General features: G+C 42.6%; 1 protein-coding gene across 9 annotated transcripts in view; it reads left to right on the top strand.

Moving 5' to 3' along the window:
- The window catches only part of NRXN3 (neurexin 3), a 1787606-nt gene that overhangs the window by 1552701 nt on the left and 211937 nt on the right, over positions 1–22968 (top strand). The window contains exon 15 of one of the 9 annotated variants that reach the window (XM_086319416.1): positions 12593–15872. The exons of the other annotated variants lie outside the window; for them this stretch is intronic. Coding sequence (XP_086175542.1) covers positions 12593–12724 — 132 coding nt within the window. The 3' untranslated portion in view covers positions 12725–15872. Of the gene's footprint in view, positions 1–12592; positions 15873–22968 lie in introns of those variants that run through there. 9 annotated transcript variants of the gene reach the window in all.

The following is a 22968-nucleotide window of genomic DNA, read 5'->3' as shown; positions in this document are numbered from 1 at the left end:
TTCCCCCTTGGTAAATGTATTCTCAAGAAAATGAGATTAGTTTGGTGTGACTATTCTTGGTGAAGCTGTGATAGCTCATTGCATCTCCTTGTAGTTTCGAAAGCCCAGAAGTCACAAAGTCAAGTACTCATAAAGGCCAAAAAGGTAATAAATGTTTGGATCCGAAGCTGGGTGTAGGCTTTTTTTTTTTTAAATAAACAGAAAAAGACTCTTTGCCAATGGAACAAAATCCTTCTGTTAGTAAATTTCACCTGCCATTTAATAATTCCTCTTCTGAGTAGATTTACTGATTATTTGTATGAACTGAACTATTTCTCCATTTTGAAAATGATGCCTCAATTGGTATATCCCCTGCCACGGATTTGGAAGGGACCATAAATGTCCCGGGCTTCCCTAGTGGCTCAGATAGTATAGAATCTGCCTACAGTGGTGGAGACCCAGGTTCTATCCCTGGGTGGGGATGTTCCCCTAGAGAAGGGAAGGCAATGTACTCTTGCCTGGAGAATTCCATGGACAGAGGAGCCTGGCAGGCTACAGTCCATGGGTCACAAAGAGTTGGACATGACTGGGCAACTAACACACAGGTACATACACATAAATGCCCCAGTTCCACCCCAACTCAATTTAAAAATCCCCTCTGCAATGTTTCTAACAAATGATTGTACTTTTAAAAGTATATGTCTTCATCAAATGAGGGTGGGCTCCCTACATCCTAATGCAGCTGCTACTATTCTGGCTTCCTTTTCTGTCTCAGGAAGAATGCCTTGTGCCCCTCACAGGTAGCTGAGCTACCTGTGTCCCTGGCCTCCTGCCCTGTGGTCTCTTCTGGGACCTCATGCCATCTGTTAGCTCATTTCTCTGTTATCTGTTACATTTCCCCTCCTCTGCTTCTTCTCCATCTGCTCACAACATGCTCAAATATTTTTAAACAATATTTTCTGTCATTCAACTCAATGGGTTCCCAACTAAAGACAAGTTTTATTCATTAGTAGAACCTCCGAAGCCAAACATGATTCAACCTCAACCTGCGTTTGTATCCAGCAAAGTCATTTCTCTTTATTGTATACACTGTGCTCTCACCAAATTCATCCACTGACTAGACCTCATCTTTCCTTTGGACTGTGCTCGTCTCATTGCTTAGAATGCAGTTTCATCAACATTATTTTCACTGTTTCCATTTTTTGAAATCCTACCCATCTTTCATGAACCCAACCTATCAGTCACCTCTTCCATGAAACCTGTTGAATTTTGCTTGTCTGTGTCTTTGCCTTTAACCACTTTCTATTTTTTACCTGCTATTTTGTCCGTGTCTTGTCTCAGCTTCTCAGTTAAACTTTTGGAAAACTTATACTGTGTCCTGTGTATCTTTATGTCTTTAGGATCTAGCACAAGTGTTGGTATGTGCTGTGTACACAACAGATGCTTATTGATTGGTGGAAACTTGGTTCTGAGATTTATTACTAATGATCAGTCTAAGTGCTTTTCAATGTTAGACTCAACTCCATACATGTCAGGGCAACACTCATGAGATTTATGTAAACCAAGTTTTCTTCCTGTAAAACAAAAGGAGCTAGCCTTTATTTTTCATTTGATGTGTTACAGATCCTGGACTAGGTTTCTTTCATAAATATTACATGTGTATTATTCCTTTTTCACTGCTACAAAATCCTGTTTGCTAGGTTTTTTTTAAGGTTGTTGTTCAGATGAAAAAGCAGGGGCTAAAAACAGTTATGTAAAGTATTACTTATTTCAGAACTGATAAGCCAGATCTATCCTTGGAAGTCTCCTGGGAGAATAAGATTTGGGGATGCATGTAATAATGAGGAGAACATAAAATTGGATAAAGAGATGGCCAGGTCATTTTCGGTGCTGTTTTTACTCTCTATGTGGCTAAGGCAAGCCTCAAAAGTCAGGCTTTTCCATTTGCAAAACTGAGATTCATTTATAATCGTGCAAAGTATGTGTCCTCTATCTTACCTCCCTCCAAGAGATTAATGAGATGATTTCCAAGGAACACTTTGATTTTTTTATGATAAAAGAAATAGATAAGTAAGAAGCGAAGCATTTCCTGCTTCTATTGAAAGTTTTTAAAAGGGTGCAAGCAGTCTTTTAAAAATTATCAAAGTAAAAGCTAGAAGAAGAAGCAGCCATCTACGTTTAAAATCAAATGAACAATTAATGCAGAGCACCTAATGATCGTATGTGTATTGCACATTATAATTTTCCATGCACTTTTACATATATTATCTCAGCTTTTGTAATTACTCTGTGTACAGCACAGACTAAGTACTTTTATTTTATTATCATTTTTTTAAGATAAGAAAGATAATACTCAGAGAAACTGCAAGACTTATTTGATGTGACTTGATTCACATGAAATAGTCCAGGGTTAAAGCCAGGTTTCCTGGATTCCAAACCCAGTTTCAGAGATCTTGCATCTTTATAGTTCTGTTGATGTGAACTCATCTAAACTGGACCATCCCCATTCTGTCCACATTCGGGGCTGAATTTAAACTCTTCTTCCATTGCAAAACCTTCCTATATCTCTCTAACCTAAAACCACTTCTACTGCTTCCATATTTTTCATTGTCTTTAAATAGATCATAAAGATCAGTGAAAACTCTTGTGAAAATTAACAGATCAATCTACTAGGCGGCTTCCTGGAAGCCTTTATACTAAGATGGGTTCCCTGTATTCTCTTCTTTTTTAAAATAAACCCAAGTCCAGTCTCTGTTCTTCTTGATAGTTGCCACCATCCATTCCATCCTCAGGCCTGAGCATCAGCACAGGAGCACTTGAGTGGTAGAAATGGTCTGTTCACATTAGAATTAATACCTAGAACAAAAGCTTTTATATATTAGGTTCTTAATGCAGACTTGCTAAATGAATGATGAGACTAATCAGTGGATGCAGACAGGGTGAAAGGTTGAGGAAGTTTGGTAAGAAGGCCGGGAATAAAGGTTGGCCCCTGCTAAGGCTGAAGAGTTTGAAACTTGCCCAGCTGGCGACAATAGAACTACTGGAGCCAACAAATGTGTTTTGTTTTTTTCTGGATTTTCTACTTCTAGGGCAGATTCCACTTTAGAATTCAGCCAACTATTTTGCCTTTTTTTTTTCCCCCATTTTTTTCTCTTCTTTTCAACTCCACTGGAACCTCCTCCCACTCGTGCCACATTGCCAGAGACTTGTGACATGTAAGACAGGTGGAAAAACCCAAGTGATTTGAGGAAGCCTGTTAAAAGCACTGATTTCTATGATGTCTCAGTTTGTTAACTAAATTGTAGGTTGTATCGCTCGGCCAGAGACAGCTGACAGGCAACCCCGCCTGAGCAAGTAGCATCTCCAAAATGACACGTGCGTTTTAGTTTCTTACAGGCGGTGGGTATCGTTATTGCCTGGGTCATCACAGTAAATATGGTGATTATATGCATTCCTTGGGATGTGGGTTGACAGCATAGTTGGGCTGTGCTAAGGAATCCTGGCTGGTGATGTAAATGACAGCCAAGCTCTGGGCCCTTAGGATGGAGGCAGAAGTTTGTGATATAAAGAAAGTTCCACAGGCCTCCTAAAACCTTACCAATTAGGATTGCTAATTTCTTTGCTTATAATTCATGTTTACTTATTGATTAAAAATGTATTTACTTGGCTGTGCCAGCTCTTAGTTGTGGTACTCGGGTCTTCATTGAGGCATGCAGGCTCTTATTTGCAGCACGTAGGGTCCAGTTTCCTGACCAGCGATTGGACCCGGGCCCCCTGCATTGGGAGTGCAGAGTCTTAGCCACTGGACTACCAGGGAAGCCCCATGTGTCATATTTAACATTTCTCTTTCTGGTATTTTTTCTGGCACTGCAACGTCCAAAAGTCTAAGTCATCAGCTACACGTTGCTAAGAATTTCAGTAATCAACAGAAGCAATGGTGGTTATCAACAGTTAGTGGTAACTTGTTAGTTGAAGGCAGCTTCACCTGATCATAAAGTAAACATTTCAAACCTCTAAACATATACCAACCTCCAGATAACAAGTCCTCTTTAGATGCCTGGATATTGTCTCTCCAGCTTCTCTTATAGGGGCTTCCCAGGTGGCGCTCGTGGTAAAGAACCGCCTGCCAATGCAGGAGGTGCGGGTTCGAACCCTGGGTCAGGAAGGTCCCCTGGAGGAGGGCATGGCAACCCACTCCAGTATTCTTGCCTGGAGAATCCCATGGACAGAGGAGCCTGGCGGGCTACGGTCCATGGGGACATAGAAAGTCGGACACGACTGAAGTGACTTAGCAGCAGCTTCTCTTATGGGCTTCCTTGGTGGTTCTGTGGTAAAGAATCTGCCTGCCAATGCAGGAGACATGGGTTTAATCCCTGGGTCAGATAGATTCCCTGAGAAAGAAATGACAACCCATTCCAGAATTCTTGCCTGGGAAATCCCATGGACAGAGGAGCCTGGTGGGCTACAGTCATTGGGGTCATTTAAGAGTTGGATACAACTTAGAGACTAAACAACAACAAAAGCTGCTCTTATGGGTCAATCTTTATTGGTAGGGGTACCTGAAGAAAAGTTTCAAAAATAGAAAAGAGATAGTTCCACCATCTATGTAGATATTTGCGTGTGGGTGTGCCAAGTCGCTTCAGTAGTGTCCAGCTTGGTGCGACCCTATGGGCTGTAGGCTGCCAGGCTCCTCTGTCCATGGGATTCTCCATGCAAGAATACTGGAATGGGTTGCCATGCCCTCCTCCAGGGGATCTTCCCCACCAGGGATCAACATGTCTTTCGCATCTCCTGCATTTCATCCCTATCAGGTGGGTTCCGTAGCAGAGTGCCATCTGGGAAGCCCCACGTGCGTGTATGCTGCTGCTGCTGCTGCTAAGTCACTTCAGTCATGTCCGACTCTGTGTGACCCCATAGACGGCAGCCCACCAGGCTCCCCTGTCCCTGGGATTTTCCAGGCAAGAACACTGGAGTGGGTTGCCATTTCTTTCTCCAATGCATGAAAGTGAAAAGTGAAAGAGAAGTCGCTCAGTCGTGTCCGACTCTTAGGGACCCCATAGACTGCAGCCCACCAGGCTCCTCCATCCATGGGATTTTCCAGGCAAGAGTACTGGAGTGGGGTGCCACTGCCTTCTCCGCATGTGCATGTATACTATGAAGCAATTCTCTATCCTGGAAAGAAAACTTAGGGGTGACACTTCTTGTACTTTCTCTTCAATTCCTTATTTAGTGGTGGGATTGGATGAAGGGTCTGCACATATCTGGTGAGACCCCTTCCTTCTTTCTGTTCAGAGAGCTTTTTTATCCCTGTGCTGAGTGCACACAGGCCCAAGCCAGTTTCATCTTTGCAGGAGACAATGGAGAAGAGAAGGGGACAAGGAATATGAGTAGAAGTCTGGTGTAAGGCCAGGTCCGACTCTCGTCCCAGACCAGTTCCCACATTCAGCTTTACGAGCAATGAAGTTGGCTGTCCTTTAGGCTGGGTCTATTCCTCAATTGGCTTGGAATTCAGAATGCAGACGGCTATGATTTATTGCCCACTTAATCCTCAACATGGTAGAGTAGCGATTCTGTTTTTCTAGCTGTTACATTGCAATGAACATTTTTTTATTTATTTGGCAAGTGTGTTATATAACTTAATTTTTTTTTCAATATCATGGTCTGCTCAAAATTAAATGGTCGTTCTAGAGCAGCGGCCTACGTTAAATTTTTCTCGATGGTTGTAGTCATGCTGATATATGAACTCACAGAACTAAAAGTGTGTTTGCATAAAATTTATATGTACCTTTCTATACTGGATGGTCTGCTCTTAGGAAACTTTCACCAATGCATTTCATTATCATTATCTTTGCTGGCATTTATTAATCCTGCTGTTCATTGGCTAAGTGTACATTTCCTACTGGTGTGTCTCTAAGTCAAGGTGAAGGTAGCTACCATATTTCAGAGCTCAAAAGGAAGTCTATTTTGTTCAAATCGGATCTTCTTATGAGGCTGCTTAACAGTGATAGATTTTGTTGTTGTGCTTCAGTTCATGAAAAGTGCATTAAAACCTTGAGCTGAGCCATCTCTCTGAAGCAGCAGTTGGGTCATTACAATTTGGCAGGCACTTCATATGTGTGTGTGATTTTATGATCGAGTCTGCTTAATTCATCCCAACCCTTCAAAGGGGAAGGAAAAAAAAAAAAACAATTCCTAGGGTGTCTTCTGTTGTGCGCTAGCTGCCTGCATAGATTGTTTTATCCTCATAACAAGCTTTTATGGTAGGTAATATTTTCTCAACATTAAAGATGGGAAAATTGAAGCTTAGAAAATCTAAACAATTTGGTCAAGTAAGTGATAGAATTAAGATCCAAAGCCAAACCTGTCTTTCTCATAAGTATGTGGGACTTCCCTGGTGATCCAGTGGTTAAGAATCTGCCTGCCAATACAGAGGACACCAGTTCAATCCCTGATCCGGGAAATCCCACATGCCACAGGCAGCTAAGCCTGCATGTTCTAGAGCCTGTGCTCCGCAGCAAAAGAAGCCCACATGCCGCAAATAGAGAGTAGATCCCACCCCGCTCACTGCAACTAGAGAAAGCCTGCAAGGAGCAACAGAGAGCCCACGCATCACATCAAAGACCCAATCCAGAACAGCCAAAAATAAATAAATATATATATTTTTAAAAATAATATGACTATTATGGTACATTAGGTGTTTAAAAACCAGAAACATTTACAAAGGGCAGACTGATAATTTAAGTGATTAAAATGGAATAGGGTATAAGAAAAAAAATGCACTTGCTCTTATTTTTCTTGAATCCCATGGTTCTTGATATGTCTTTTGTTGAGGTTCAGAGACATTGCTAGTCATGTGATGATATCTTATAGAAAAACCTGAATGAATCTTTTGGGCAACCCTATAATTCCCTTTCATCTTTACAGTGCAAAACAAGTGATAAATGGCAAGCTACACTCAGACTTCTCATCTAATAGTCAAGAGGGGGTGGGAGAGACTGTTCACTGGGCAACTTGTGCCCTTCTCCTCCGCCTTCCCAGGTGGCTCAGTAGTAAAGAATCTGCCTGCCAATGCAGGAGTTGAGGGAGATGTGGGTTCAATCCCTGTGTTGGGAAGATCCCCTGGAGACAGAAATGGCAAGCCCCTTCATTACTCTTGTCCGAAGAATCCCATGGACAAAGGAGCCTGGCAGGATACAGTCCATGGGGTCGCAAAGAGTCAGACACAACTGAGCATGCACGTCTTCTTCCTGCAATCAGTTCTGGCCTTTAATCATGTTTTAGAAATATTATCCCAGTGTTGCTTTCAAAGATTGTAGTAATCTGTTTATGAGAGACCTTCTGACTTTTAAACTAAGGCACATTTTAAAAGATACTATGAGAACCTCCATTTAAAAATATAATAGTATACATCTGAGGGCCTGGTCTACTTTATAGATTATTTGTAACTTCTGTTTTACACAGCACAACTAATAAGCTTTTATTGGAGAAAAATAATCAACGGAGAAAAATCAAACCTGAACACAGCTTTCATTACTCTTCCAAGAGGTATACCCTGCCAGGTTCAACACGTGCATGCACTCACAGCCTTGTCCAACTCTCTGCAGCCCCATGGACTGTAGCCCGCCAAGCTCCCCTGTCCACGGGATTATCTAGGCAAGAATACTGGAGTTTGATTCGTCCCTCTGGGAGTAGACATCTGATCACAGGCCCTTTCTGCCCTGCGCCAGAGGAGATGAGACCTGTGTGTCGTGGATGCTTGGTCTTAGGTGCCCTGTGTGCTTGTTTCTGTGGCTGATCCTGGTTGTCTGGTGAGCACAGGTGGAATGGCTTATTGGCAGTCATCCTTTGGCAACTGAATCAGAAATTCATCCTGCTGTCTGTTAAGGAAGGTGTTTCTCCTTGTAGCTAGCTTTCTAAGGTGTTGACCTCAGGTATTTGCCTGCAGAAAGTTTCTTGAAGTCAGGACAAAGTAGAGTGGCAAGAAATACATCTATGTGGGGGGGCTTAGGGAGCTAGTTTTCTGTTCTTTCAGAAGGCTTGGCAGATAGCTTTAGTCACACTCATCTAATTCCTTGTCTGTCTCCCTATTACTTCCTTCCCTCTCCTTCTAAGTTTTTACTTTCCTCTGACCTTAATCACTGCCTTAAATGACTCAAAGGTGTCACTGAACAGAGATATGACGAGTTAGCAACAGTAAGATAACTGCTGACTGCTGAAACATGGGTGCTCTAGCATAACTTGGTTGGTGTCTGCTCCGATGGACCCTGGGCCTCTGGGCCAAGGTGGAGTTTAAGCACAGCGCAAACCACTGTCCTTTTAAACAGCTAACACTTTCCTGCCAGAAGAGAAATGTTAGCAGCGGAAAGCTGGGGAATCAACAGCAGGGCACACTTGGGGAATAAAGGATTTTATTTAGATTTATTTTGAGTCTATAGTTTTCCAGAAATGTAATTGAGCCATTATCCAGGAAACATTTGCTGGGGAGTCTGGGGAGGGCCCTTTGGGCAAGAAAGAAAATATTCTCCAATATTTAGCATGCTTATGAACCTTAAACATGCTTTCTTTTTGCTTGGATATGTTGAGCCCTGAAGTCTATCTTAACATGCAATGGTTTGTGTCTCAGCAACATTACTGAAGTTTTAGCTGGTTGATATTCTCAAGTGGGTTTTTTTTTTTTTTTTTGCCTAGTATTGCCTATTTTTCTTTATCTCAGACTGAATTTCATTTTCATTCCAATAGTATCAACCTTCTAAACTCCTGCCATTCCTCCTTCCTCATTTTTATTACTTAAATATGTCTGATCTAACCCCACATTTTCCCCATCATTGGCCTGACCTCCTACTAAAGAAGGTGGCATTTTCTGTCCTGAGGACACACAGTAAATCCTCTACCGCCAGTCACCTGGGCAATTTGTCAAGGACTGACTTGAGATGTTTATTTTTATTCCTTCTGTCTTAATTTAGAGAATCGTGTGCTTGTTTTTCCTTTGTATTTGTCCCCACCTGATTTGTAACGAGACGCTTTTTGTTTTCAGTGCCCCATAATTTTCAAGTGGCTATCACAAACATCTCTCTCTCTTTTTACCTTCATCACCGCCCGAGAGCTCAGTGATGCCAACCCTGTCTTACACTCGAGGAAACTACACCCAGAGTACTTGTGACCTGTCCCATGAGTTGCGTTAAGTAAACAACTAGAACTGAGATCCATGTCTACTGATTCCCACACTAATGCCTTTTTACAATATCATGGTGGAGTTTACACTCTTCTTAAGATTCTAGATGTTTTTATTTATTTAAAAAATTTTTATTGGATGATGATTGCTTTTCACTACTGTGATGGTTTCTGCCAAACATCGACATGAATCAGCTCTAGGCATACCTTGTCCCCTCCCTCTTGAACCTCCCTCCCATCTCCCACTGCATCCTACCCTCTAGGTTGTCTCAGAGCACTGGGTTGACCCCCTGTGTCACACAGAAAATTCCCACTGCCCATGTATTTCACGTATGGTCATGTATGTTTCCGTCCCACCCTCCCTTCCCGCACTGTGTCCACAAGCCTGTTCTTTATGTCCGTGTCTCCACTGCCGCCCTGTAAATAGTACTGTAGGACCCAATAATCTACTACCACACATGTACCCTGAGAAAACCATAATCGCAAGAGATGCTTATACACCATTGTTCATTGCAGCACTTTTTACAACAGCTAGAACATGGAAGCAACCTAGCTGTCTATCAACAAATGAATGGATACAGAAATTGTGGTACATACACACAATGAAATATTACTTAGCTATAAGAAAGAATGCATTTGAGTCAGTCCTAATGAGGGGGATGGACCTAGAGCCTATTGCACAGTGAAGTAAGTCAGAAAGAGAAAGACAAATATTGTATATTAACACATGTGTATGAAATCTAGAAAAATGGTACTGAGTTTACACTCTTAAGGGCTGCTGCTGCTGCTGCTAAGTCGCTTCAGTCGTGTCCAACTCTATGCGACCCGAAAGTGAAAAGTGAAAGTGAAGTCACTCAGTCGTGTCTGACTCTTAGCGACCCCATGGACTTCAGCCTGCCAGGCTCCTCCATCCATGGGATTCTCTGAATCATGCTAAATCTATTCTTTAGCTTCTGATGGGTCTGACAAAGTGCCCTGTCTAGAGTGTATAATCAGTAGATACTTGATTGCCAGTCCTCTGTGAGTTGACTCAGACTTAGGCAACATTTACTTGGAGAAATAAAGGTAGCATTTTAAAAAATGTTACTATGTGTAAAGATCCTCAATTTGGTAAGTCTAGTGCAAATTGACAGTGGATGGAGATTATAGTACAGCTCACTAAAAGGTGGCCCTAGCAACTGTGATGAGGGAATAGGCTCCCAAGGGCAGAGCTTGGCTGTGGCACTGCCCAGCAGTCACTGCATTGAGGAGCAGAGGAGAAGGCAGGAAAATGGAGAGAGTCTCCTGAAAGTCTGGACTCCTGGATGTTTCAACAGTTAAGATGTTGTTTATGAGAATCAAATAGTTCAAGGAACTGGTAATGGTATGGAGTCATTCCATCCCTAGGACTTTTATTTGAATCTAATTTGAATTTTAAAAAAATCAAAGTGGATTGAGGACCGTGGTAATGGATTACTAAACCTCTCACCTCCAAGTCTATGGAGCAAGTTCTCCTTGGGCTGCATAGGCTTGTTGGCAATTACCCTGGATACTGTTTTAGTAGGCTGTGTGAAATAAGTTAGTGCCCAGGGTCCCCTGAGTCATCATCATGGGTCACATTTTCAAAAGCACTCAAAGCAAAATCATAGCAAAAGTTGCAAAGCAATAAATGGACCATGGATGAAAATGTTACACTCAAGTGTTACTTGCTGAGAAATGCAAAGATGCTTTAACCACTGTGTTAGGTGCTCAGCTGAACATTTATTGGTCTATATGGAGAAGGACATAAATGTATCTTCTACCCTCATGATGCTCATGATGTAACCGGGAAAAAGAACTGTTCCATTACGAAAAAGTTGGAATGAATCAATGCAAACACTCAGCTCTGTTGTTGAGTGGATACTGGAGGGATTATGGGATGACTAGTTAAAGATGGCTCTGGGACAGCACGCATGCAGGATATTATTTATCCCTGTAGGTCTTTGTCCACTGGCTAGGAAAACTGGACTCTCTGGCAGAAGGAAGTCTCTTCTCCATGTCAGAAAGGATACCTCATTCAGTGTTGGTGTGAGCCAGCCTAGGAGATCTGTTCTGCCTCTGAGTTACTGGATAAGTGATTCCGAATGATCAAGCCATTCATTCCCTGAAGCTCATGTTGACCGTAGATCAGCCTGATCATGTGAATCCATAGCTTGTGCTGAGTTTTATGTGTGATAGATTCGCATTCCTAAGAAGGCTGCTAGGAAGTAAAGTCCCAAGCATTGCCCTGACTGTTCAGGGGCCATCCAGGGGCATGATAAAAGCTTGTCTACAGCTGATTTTTGATGTACTCAGAGAGGCCTGGGTTCTCCTGAATCAGCATCCCTTTACTTAAAATATGAAGGAGAGGGTCTGAGAAACTAGCTTTGGGCTACATTAAGTTTTAAGGTCTTGCTTCAACACACACATGTGCACACACTATGTGGGCATGCACACACATACAACCTCTATTTCCCTAGCAATGTGTTCCTTAGACTTTTGGATGCAAACATTTAGCATCTTTATATCAGTGGATAAAATTGTAGCACACTCATAAAGGAGAGAATAAGGAATGTTTGTGCCCTTTAAATGCCATAATAGAAATACTTCTTCATATTGTGCATGGATTTATTATAAACTCCGTGGATAATTTGTGTATTTGAAGCTGTGGTTAGCGCCCGGGTGGCTCACAGTGCATGCCAGATCATAGACGAACAACAACTTCCTAGTATCTCAGGGGTATTTCTCCCACTCGGGTGAGACGTATTCACTTTACAGCTTGGTAGCAAGACTAAATTCAAGTAAATTAAGATAAGGAGATGTGCTTTCTAATTATTCTATCAAAGGATCATGCAGCTTTGAAATAATTCTCAATGCTGCTATGTTGGATGCTTTTCCAAAGGCATGAGTCATCTCCCTGTGACACGTTTTCAAGTCTCACATTTGGGTGACTTTCACTCATCTCCCCCGGGCCCCAGGGAAAGTGTTCTTTTTTTCATACTTTTGCTGGGACACCTGGATTACTTTCCCCTACAGTGACTTTGAAACCAGCTTGGAGGCCAGAAAGCCTGCCTTCTTATTTGTGCCAGCTTGTTTAAATTTCCCTTTTTTTTTTTTTTTCTTCCCTCTCTTGCTTTTATTATGGCCAATGGGGGTAGGTCAGAATGAACCTTTTGAATTAGAAATACTGATAAGATCCCAAAGAGACTGTTACAGTGGTGATCATTGACAAAGAGGAGGATCATAAACCATCACTTGGATGAAACACCAAGCTGTAACACTATCTCCAGGACACACACACACCACTGTCCCTGAGCGCAGACAGCCCCCGCTGATATATTAGAGTCTGCTGGCCATTTTGTTTACGATAACTAGCAAAGGAAAAATGAGTCTCTATTGCAGTATGTTCGTTCCAAGATGATGACACCATCGATTCTCCTTGCAGGTAAACCGAGAGAGCTCCGTGAATCACCATTTATCACTCAAGGGACTCAGGTGTCTTGCAGATGCATGGGAGCCCTGGAGACTGAGATATTCATTGGGCTGCAGTGATACTCTCTTCTTTCATTCCGTCTAATGGATTCAACTCAAGTCCTGGCATCAGAGTGATATGTGTTGGCTTTTAGAGTCCCGAGCCTTTAGCATGTACATGATTCACTCCACAGAACCAGACACATTTTCAGAAGGAAAATGTCATATCATTATAATTTTAATAACTTTTACAACTCTGCTCCATCTCCTCCATTACCAGCCTCTTCTAGGCACCATCAGCTTTTGCCAGCAGCCTCAAATTTATTTCTCTGTATCCGCAGCTGCCTACCTTCAAACAGTTGTTGAATTGATTGTAGAATCTAAACTACCCTTAATGGGTCTGAAATAGATTAGTTTATGCCTCAATTGGATGGATTTTTATATTTTTCATCTTATTAGAAATGTGCTCTATTTGTCAGTAATAGTTGAGTTGAGCCAGTGGAGGCTCCCCATTTGACCCTCCCACTAGTGTTTGAGTTATTCTGAACATGTTAACCTAAACTATTAGTCAAAAACTAAAGTAAAAAAAAAATCATAACTAGCTGTCCATTGTGCCAGATTTCACAATGAGGGTCAGCAGACTTTTCTGTTGCAACTGCTCAGCTCTGCTGTTGCGTTGCTACAGTAGCCAAAGACCACAGAGAAACGAATGAGCACGGCTGTGTCCCAATAAAACTTTATTTACATGAACAGGCAACAGCCAGATTTGGCCCATAGTTGCTGGTCTTTACTTCAGACCATTCTGCCTCCTGAATCTTCTACATACCCAGTCTCCAAAGCCATCATAAAAAATGCAATCATCTACATTGTATTTTCTGATAATCCCAAAGGTAATAAATCTCTCAGTTCTGAAATGTGTATACTATTTTTTTATTTTCCTCTTCAGCTAGAAAAAGGTATAGGGTTTAGCCTGGGAATTAATCTATGGAAATGACTGAGAATCCTTTGTTTATGAAACCAATAATTCTTGGTTGAGGTTTATTATTCACCTAGGTCCACTCTCCTCAAAGCCATAATGTTAACTGTCTATCACTTGAAAGATAGGCAGATAGAGCACTTTGAAGAATCCATGAAGGTTTCCTTACCATCACAAAATAGGTCTTGAAAGGTTGTGATTTATTTACCAGCCTTGCTTTTCTATGGGAGCTGCTGCTCCTCCTTGAGCTAGAATATCTAGTTCTAGGACACAGAGTTTTTCCTTTAAAGCCCACTTAGAACTGATTATACCTCTTCATGGAAACTGACTAGAATGACCTAGGCTGTAGTGAAGAGTCAAGGAACTAAAATGGATTTGGGATGATCAGTTAATGCCATTGTACCCAGGGATGCAATAGAGGCTTTCCCGGGGGGTAGTAGCAATGCATGTCTGCAAGAGCAGACAGAGAACACAGAACGCAGGACGTGTGTTCCAGGCCTGCCACTCCCTGGCTCTGTGAGCTCGCATTGCCAAATTTACATCTATAAAAAGGGCACTGGAATAGAGCATAGAGGAGGAGTAACTCAGATTACCCCTCATGCTCATGGCTTATCCTGTGCTCTGAAGGCCAGCCAGTTTTATACGAAATAAATACAGCTTCACCTGTGCGTACACAGGCATGCTCTCATGGACATGTGTGTGCTGTGTGTGTTTGTGTTATGTGCATGCACACACACCTCATAGGAGGAGTATTGTGGGAAGTCCATCTGATCATGCATATCTAAAGGCTTGTAGATCGGTTTCTGTCAGGCAGAACATGCTCCATGGATGTTTGTTGTGTGGCTGAAGTTTTGTACTTCCCGCTGCAGTTTCCAGCAGTGACACGATTCGTGGTATAGGACAGGCATTTCTTGGTTGTGCATTGCTGGATATTGAACATTTCTGGCCTGTACCCCCGAGATTCCATTAGCACCCCACCTCCCGCTGTGACAAGCAGAAGTATCTCCAGGCATTGCCAAATGTCCCTGGGCACAAAAATCACCCACTCTACCCCAATTGAAACCACTGCCCTAGGGGAACCAAGACATTCATATAAGAATTAGTCCCTAGACCTGAGCTAGTATCTGAACCACCTGCAGAGCCTGTGAAGATGCAGACTGCTGGCCCCCACTCTGAAGTTACCACTTCACAGTCTGGTTTTAGATCCAAGAATTGGCATTTCTAATGAGTTCCTAAGTGATGCTGATGCTACAGGTCCCAGGACCACACTTTGTATGTATGCAGGGAAGATGTCAGATATTCTGGAAGCATTCTTGGTGATTTAAATGCTTCTTCTTCATTTTGAGGATTTTGCTGTTACTGTGAGCACAGGGCTTAAGGTCTCTTTATTAAGGCCGTTGGGTGGTTCCTCACAGCTGTGGCAGAGATTTGGAGGAGAAACAAGGCATTTATAGGAGATGTTCAGTCTGGACTGGGTTTCAGTCAGCACTGCCCTGCCAGCTGTCACCTGAATCCTGCCAGGAGACTGCTCCAGGCCCTGGCGCAACATGGAGGCTCCTGCGGAAATGAACTTCAATTTTTGCTTGATAGTCAGACTTAACTACCAAACCAGGCAGTGTGACATGGGGGTCTGTGGATCCACAGTGCATGTTCAGAGTGGGTTTGAAGGACATGATGACTCAGGATTCTGGTGTGTGACCGGTGACTGTTCTAGCCCTGGATCTGACTTACAGCTTATTTACTTGCACCAACTGCCTTGTCCTTCCTTGATTTCCCCTCTTCAGGTCAGAGTTCTTTTGTCCTGAGCTGTCATCCATGCTTGCCGTCTCTCTCTCTCTCTCTTTTTTTTTTTTTTCCTTATTTGCTGGGAGTTAGAGAAGGAGCTGTCTTGAGCTATTTATCAGTCTTATCTCTCTTGGCCCTCTGTTAGTATTTTGGTCTGTGGATCTAATCCGCTTTAATTGATTGACCTCATGCAACAAGACATCAGCAAAACAACAGGAGCAAGCACAGCTGTAGCCGGGGGAGAAGGTGGATGCAATTTTCCCGGGTGGGTACAAAGGTCGTAGCGACTCGTGCAGATTTAGGAAAATAGAATTTATTTCCAAGCCATTTAACGTGAATTTTCTAGGGACAATCTGTACAGATGCTGGAGTTGATGATCTCGAATAGAAGACAGTCATTTCAGATACACGGAGAACTATCCTATAGGGCATGTCCAAAGCCTCTGACTCACCCATCATCTGTCATACTGTTTCTCACCCAGTTATCCTCACTCTCTTTACTATTATTGCCATCTACACCCCCACTGTTAACATTATGCTTATAGCATCCTCTGTGCAGCACATTATAATCTGCCAAGGTTTCATTCATTTCTCTTAAGTGCCATCTAACACAGGCATTAGTATTATTGTTGTCTGTATAATACTGTTCTCATTTTTCATAGAGACAGCTGAGACCTCTTGCAGATCAGCTGGACCACAAGATGCAGAACCTTGACAGGGCTTGGGTCTTCTGCTTCTAAATCATAAAGGCTTCCGGGACCCAGAACACACCTTCTCTTCTTCCCTCCCTGCCCTTCCTGCCACATAGCCACATGTAAACTCGAAGGAAGAAGAATGGGTCATTGTCATGGGATGTTAATTGGAGTTCAAACCATCTCCAGCTGCACAGCTTGGAACCTTGTCTTTTGAGTGATTCCTGATAGGTTTATTCTCCATCTTGGACTTACTGAGAGAGACCTGATCTTGAATCCCTTCATAGCACATGGCTTTGTACACCAGAAGTGCACACTAATGGCTTATTATCTCACAGTTATCCTGGGTCTAGAACAAGGAGACTATAACATTGGAAGGATGGACTTACAGTCTTCACTGAAAGATAATTAATAGTGACTAAAAGAACCCATGAGTGATCTACTAAATGCAGGGTGTTTTATTCTAGTGATCTTTAATAAAAACCTCCCTCAGTCGAAATTATCTGACAAATCAAGTAAATTGTACCTTATCCTTTTGTATTTCCCTGGTGGCTCAGATGATAAAGAATCTGCCTGCCATGTGGGAGACCTGGGTTCGATCCCTGGGTTGGGAAGATCCCCTGGAGAAGGGAATGTCTACTCACTCCAGTATTCTTGCCTGGAAAATTCCATGGACAGAGGAGCCTGGTGGGGTACAGTCCATGGGGGTCACAAAGAGTCGGATACAACAGAGTGACTAACACTTCTTATATTTTTAGATTGTGTATATAAAGCATAATGAGACTATATGTTTTGCCTAAGATGTACTGCAAATAAAAATTCTCAATATAGATAACCAATTCTCTGCTTCATCCTATACTGTTAAAATCCTAGTTAGCTTCCCATGGTGTAAAAGCTTATTAGCACAATTTTTTTTTTTCCTATCGTGACCACACATTCTAATTCATTATTCATTCACTCATCCATTAATTTAGCAAGCATTTACTGAGCACCTGTTAGGATTCCTACATTTGGAATGCACGCAAGTACTTTAGGCAGACAGATCGGCAGGTTATACAGATGTAAAGTGTAAAATACGTAATGTGTGTACCGTCGTATATATATAACTCAGTTGCAACGTGTAATACATATAATGGAAACATAACAAGGTGAAAAATCCATGGGTTGTAAAGTTAGAAAGAGCTGTATTCTAATATTAAATATGTTTCTTAGTAGTTGTGTGAATTCTCAAATCTCTGAATCTTCATCTTTTTAACCTATAAATTTTGGAGGGTAATTGTGAGAATTTGAAAATTATTCTATTAAAATTATTTGCTGAGCACATAGTTCATCATCCAGATAGCCTGGGTTATGTTGCCATAACAAACAGCTTCAAATTTTTGCTGGCGTACAGCAACAAAGCTTTGTTTCTCGAATGTTCCATGTCTGCTGCATTGTGGCTTGTTGTCATCCTCGTTCTGACCCAGACTGACAAAGAAGCTACTACCAGGAATTTGCTGGGTGCAGGCAAAGTGTTAGTCACTCAATCGTGTCTTTGCAACTCATGGACTATAGTCTGGCCCAGCAGGCTCCTCTCTCCATGGAATTTTCCAGGCAAGAATACTGGAGTAGGTAGCCATCCCCTTCTCCAGGGGATCTTCCCAACCCAGGGATCGAACCTAGGTCTCCTGCATTACAGGCAGACTCTGAGTCCCCTGGGAAGCCCTTCTTCGGAGCAAATGGGAGAACTCTGGCAGGTCTCACATCAGCAATTAAATGGATGGCTCAGGGTTTTATTGGCCAACGCCTGATTTTATTGGCCAACACCTGATTTTATTGGCCAACACCTGATTTCATTGGCCAACACCTGATTTCATTGGCCAACACTTGATTTCATTGGCCAACACTGGTCCATTGGCCCCACTACCACGAGAGGACCCAGAATTTCTCTTCCTATGAGCCCATGGTGGAGGAGAACTACACTGTAGTAAAACAGTGCCATGGACCACTTTATTAACTATAACCCGAATTCTGAAAGGAGTATGGTGAACCCCAGTGTCTGACCCCAAGAGGGCTCCCATACGTGTTGTTATCATGTGTGATCACCTAACACTGAACTCACAAATTCCACGTGAAGCCAGAAGTTGAGATATTGAGAACCACTCTCTCAATATCATCATGGCATATGTTTGAGGGCCCCAGTTCTGTTTCTTTCAACTGCAGTTTTCCAAAATAGCAGCCGGTGGATTCTGCCTTCCTCTGGGGCACTCTGGAGTGAATGAAGAGATCTCCTTCAAGGAGACCTTTAACCCTGAGGATTTTTCTTGCCCATGTGCATTCCTGCTCCTGAAATCTGACTCCAGTATTGTAGCATCTCTAGGGTCTTCTCCATAGCAGTAACTGTGATTTGGTTGATGAGGGATCGGAAAGCTGGAGCTAGACTAATTTGAGGAACCAGGTGGGCTCATAAAGAGTCATTACTAATGAAGAATGACTTACTGACAGTTTAAAGACAGCTGTTTTCTATACTGTTCAGTTTTTTCCTGAATGCACTTGAGGATTCTTTGGTAATGTCTTCTGATTTACCACTTGTCTTTGTATTTAATATCAAGGAGAAACATAGATTGAAATGATTGTCTTGGTAGCAACTTTAGTGGTGAAGGGCGTGGAGTTATTTAAATTTATAGTCATGCTGTTTTTTGCAGCTACACTTTGCTTATCTTGGAGAGGCTTATAAAAGGGACCAAGGAATGTGTAGAGAGAGACACTACCAAATTGTGGTAGAAAATCAACTGTGCAAATCTTGTTTTTTTAGTGTTCTATTTGCTAAAATTTACATTTATTTCTGGGCTTCACTGATAGCTCAGATGGTAAAGAATCCACCTGCAATGTGGGAGACCTGGGTTCGATCCCTAGGTTGGGAAGATCCCCTGGAGGAGGGCATGGCAACCCACTCCAGTATTCTTGCCTGAAGAATCCCCATGGACAGAAGAACGTGGTGGGCTAGAGTCCATAGCATCACAAAGAGTCAGAAGCGACTAAGCACAGCATAGTACATTTATTTCTACAATATTCCTTAATAACAATGTTGCCAGACCAATCAGTCCTAGGCTTATGCCTCTACATTCAGCTACACTCACGAGGGGAAAGAAAGAGAAAAAGCAACTGACATTTATGGAGCTCCCAGTGTATACTCTGGAGAAGGCAATGGCAGTCCACTCCAGTACTCTTGCCTGGAAAATCCCATGGACAGAGGAGCCTGGTGGGCTGCAGTCCACGGGGTTGCTAAGAGTCGGCAAGACTGAGCGACTTCACTTTCACTTTTTGCTTTCAAGCATTGGAGAAGAAAATGGCAACTCACTCCAGTGTTCTTGCCTGGAGAATCCCAGGGATGGGGGAGCCTGGTGGGCTGCCATCTATGGGACATCTGTGCTGTCGCACAGAGTCGGACATGACAGAAGCGACTTAGCAGCATAGCAGCAGCAGTGTATACTCAGCCATATACCATGTGCTTCACACAGGTGTATTCTTCTAAAGTCCTCCATTCGTCCCTTTACAGAAGAACTATCAGAAGTTAAACAATCTGCCCAAGGTCATATATTTTTAAAGTCAGTGGTATTGTATGAACCAAGAGATGCTAAAAGCTATGTTTATCATATTGAACCAATTAGTTTCTCTAGTAATCACAGACTGTTTTAAATGGTCAAATGATTGGATGGTTCATTCTCCTATTTTCATGTATCTCGTATGTGTGTATAATATTTTATTATTTATGAAGTATTATCATATTAATCATGTCATTTCAGTTATGAAATCGTGACTCTCATGACATTCATGATTATCATATTATCATTTTATAACAGTCCTCCAAAGTATATAAAACTGGTCCCCTGTCCCCATAATATCTTATTAAGACGTGGGTTCAGAAAAGTTAAATGACTTGCCCAAGATTAGTCAGGGTTGACTCCAAAGCCAATGTCTTTTATCCTTCACATCTTCTCTTTTCTGGACACCTGTGCCAGCAGAGTTTATTTTCATGGCAGCTGAGCGTGATGGATTCAAGCCTGGGCAACTGTATGAGTATTTGCCACCAAGTCTGTAATGAACTGAGACAAAGCAGTTAGCCACGGATTATAATGTCACTGTGGTCCCGAGACAAATGACGAGGGGGTTGCAGTAATGAAATCTTATTACTGCGAGGGAAGACACCACATCTGAGGTCCAGCACAGCCACATTTACCACTGCAGGAAACACAATGAAACGTGGGTGAGGGTCTCCCCTGACAGGGGCAGCGTGCGAGCAGGATTAAGAAGACCTCTCCAAAACAGTGATTGCAATGGCAAACGTGTGGTGCCTAAGATAAGGACCAAATATTTATTCTGGCAGAGATTAAATCTTTTCTTTTGCCTGAATCTATTACGGATCTTGCAGAAAAGCTGCCCAAGTGAACATATCTCGCCCATCAGACCACTCAGTGAGCCAGAACTGTACTTTGCCACTGCTGTTGCTGAAAAGCTGCAGAAGGCTGGTTTCAAGGTCTCCTCTCTCCCCCTAAAACTGTTCTCCATCCCTGATTAATTAGTGACTCTGAGGTGAATTGAATCACCAACCGTCCATTCCACGCATCCAGGATTTATACGGTGGTTTTTTATAGAAGAACAGTGGTGCAATCCACAGCCCACATGGGGTGGGCAGTGGAGTGATGGTATCTGCAGTCGTGGTTTCTTAACTCGCCTAGTCCTTCAGTTCTGCTAAAAAGGTTACTGTTATGGAGGAGGAAATGGCAACCCACTCCAGGATCTTGCCTTGGAGAATCCCATGAACAGAGGAGTCTGGCAGGCTACAGACACAACTGAAGTGACTTAGCAAGACACAGGTTGTTATAGCCTTGCTCGTTTAGGCTTGGGGATGATTAGGTACCAACACACACACACACACACGCACACACCCTTAGAAGTTCATGCCAACTCTTTAAGTAAGAAAAAGCAGAAAAGTCATGTTGTCATGCCTACATTCCCAGAGAATTAAGGAGAAAGAATAAAATGGATCATAATACTATGAATTATGGGCATGAAAGATGCAAAGGAAGCCATCATCTGGTTCATTTACGCATGCGTCATGTTTTAATAGTAGGTACTTTTTTATTGCCGGAGATAGAGATAGGAAAGCAAAGCAAAGCTGAGACCACACTGTCACAATACGCAGGGACTGAAGCAATCTTGTTTCTTAAAAACTTAAGAAAATGAGTATGTTTAGTATCCATTTGGGGAGGCAACTGAATTACTTCTCCCAGAGAACAGAACATGGACATTGCAGACATCGCTTTATATCACGTGCTGCACTGTCAGGGTACAAAGAAGCAGTGATGTTTCTAAGTATCCCTGCACGCTGAAAGCAGTCTAGATTCCTGCTTTTAAAGACTAAGAGTCCGACATCCTTACTCATTCTTTTATTGGGCACAAGATGTGTTCACATACTAAAGGAAAATTGACTAGTTGAGGAAAGCCTGTCTTCTGGGAAAATAAGTGACGTGTGGCAAACTACACGGAAACCAGTACCTAAAATCTCACCAGAACTCTTACTGACTCCAAGTGTGTGTGTGTGTGTGTGTGTGTGTGTGTGTATGTGCGCACGCACGCACATGTGCGTTTAATCACTCAGTCATGTCTGACTCTTTGCAACTTGAACCATGAACTGTAGCCCTCCAGACTCCTCTGACCCTGAAATTCTCCAGACAAGAATACTGGAGTGGGTTGTGATTCCTTTCTCCAGGGGATCTTCCTGACCCTGAGATCGAACCCAAGTCTCCTGCATTGCAGGCAGATTCTTTACTGTCTGAGCCACAGAGGAAGCCCCAACTTTGTGTATATTGAGTGCTTAATAAACAGTATATTTACGTATTGAATGAACCAAATTAATAAACTTAACATTCAGTGAAATCTCTCCTATGTCTTGGTTTATGTGGATTCTGGACTTCTTTTCCCATATTCTTCTCCATCCTTTATTCCTCCTCTTCCTCCTTCTTGAATATAAAGAAATAGAGCATAGCAGAGACTATAGGAACAAATATTGTGACTCGGTCTTGTAGAACATCAGAATTGCAGCTAAATTTTATTATTTTTGAAAGTCCAACCAACTGTTTAACCAATAAGCCAGACAACTAGAGAAATGGAGAAAGATGTCTCCTGACACCCTGCTGCTGCTGCTGCTGCTGCTAAGTCACTTCAGTCGTGTCTGACCCTGTGCGACCCCATAGACGGCAGCCCACCAGGCTCCCCTGTCCCTGGGATTCTCTGGGCAAGAACACTGGAGTGGGTTGCCATTTCCTTCTCCAATGCATGAAAGTGAAAAGTGAAAGTGAAGTTGCTCAGTCGTGTCCGACTCTTAGCGACCCCATGGACTGCTAAGCAACCCCACCAGGCTCCTCCATCCATGGGATTTGCCAGGCAAGAGTACTGGAGTGGGATGCCATTGCCTTCTCTGTGACACTCTGCATGCTGATACATTCATAGAGGTGGCAAGAGACTGATTATATCTGATCAGTGATGCTATGTCATCTTCTGAATAGTAATTCCAACTCTTAGTCACAACCAATTATTAGAGGAGAAGAGCAAGACTTTTAATAGCACTGTTATTTACATGTCAGTGTTTCTAGGCACTTCCCAGGGTTTGGATAATGTCACCACCACCACCACCATAGTCATCACCTTCGTTGCCCTAATGTTACCCTTCTGGAATTCATTGTGTTCTCCCTTCTAGAAGTCTGTGTTAGGGCCGCAGAGGTTCTCTTCTGCTGTGTGACATAAAGTTGTAGCAGTGAATATTACGTCCCTCTTTGGATTAATCTTAGGAATAGGGCTACAAGCGTAGGAAAAGTGCCAGCATCTGACTCGGGAAACCCCAGCTCAGTTCCAGCTG

Source organism: Bos grunniens, chromosome 10 (assembly GCF_055505025.1).
Source record: "Bos grunniens cultivar Pamir isolate PY7600 chromosome 10, Bosgru_T2T1.0, whole genome shotgun sequence".
Lineage (NCBI taxonomy): Eukaryota > Metazoa > Chordata > Mammalia > Artiodactyla > Bovidae > Bos > Bos grunniens.
Note: the sequence above shows the minus strand (reverse complement) of the source record. Positions and strands in the feature narration are given on the sequence as shown.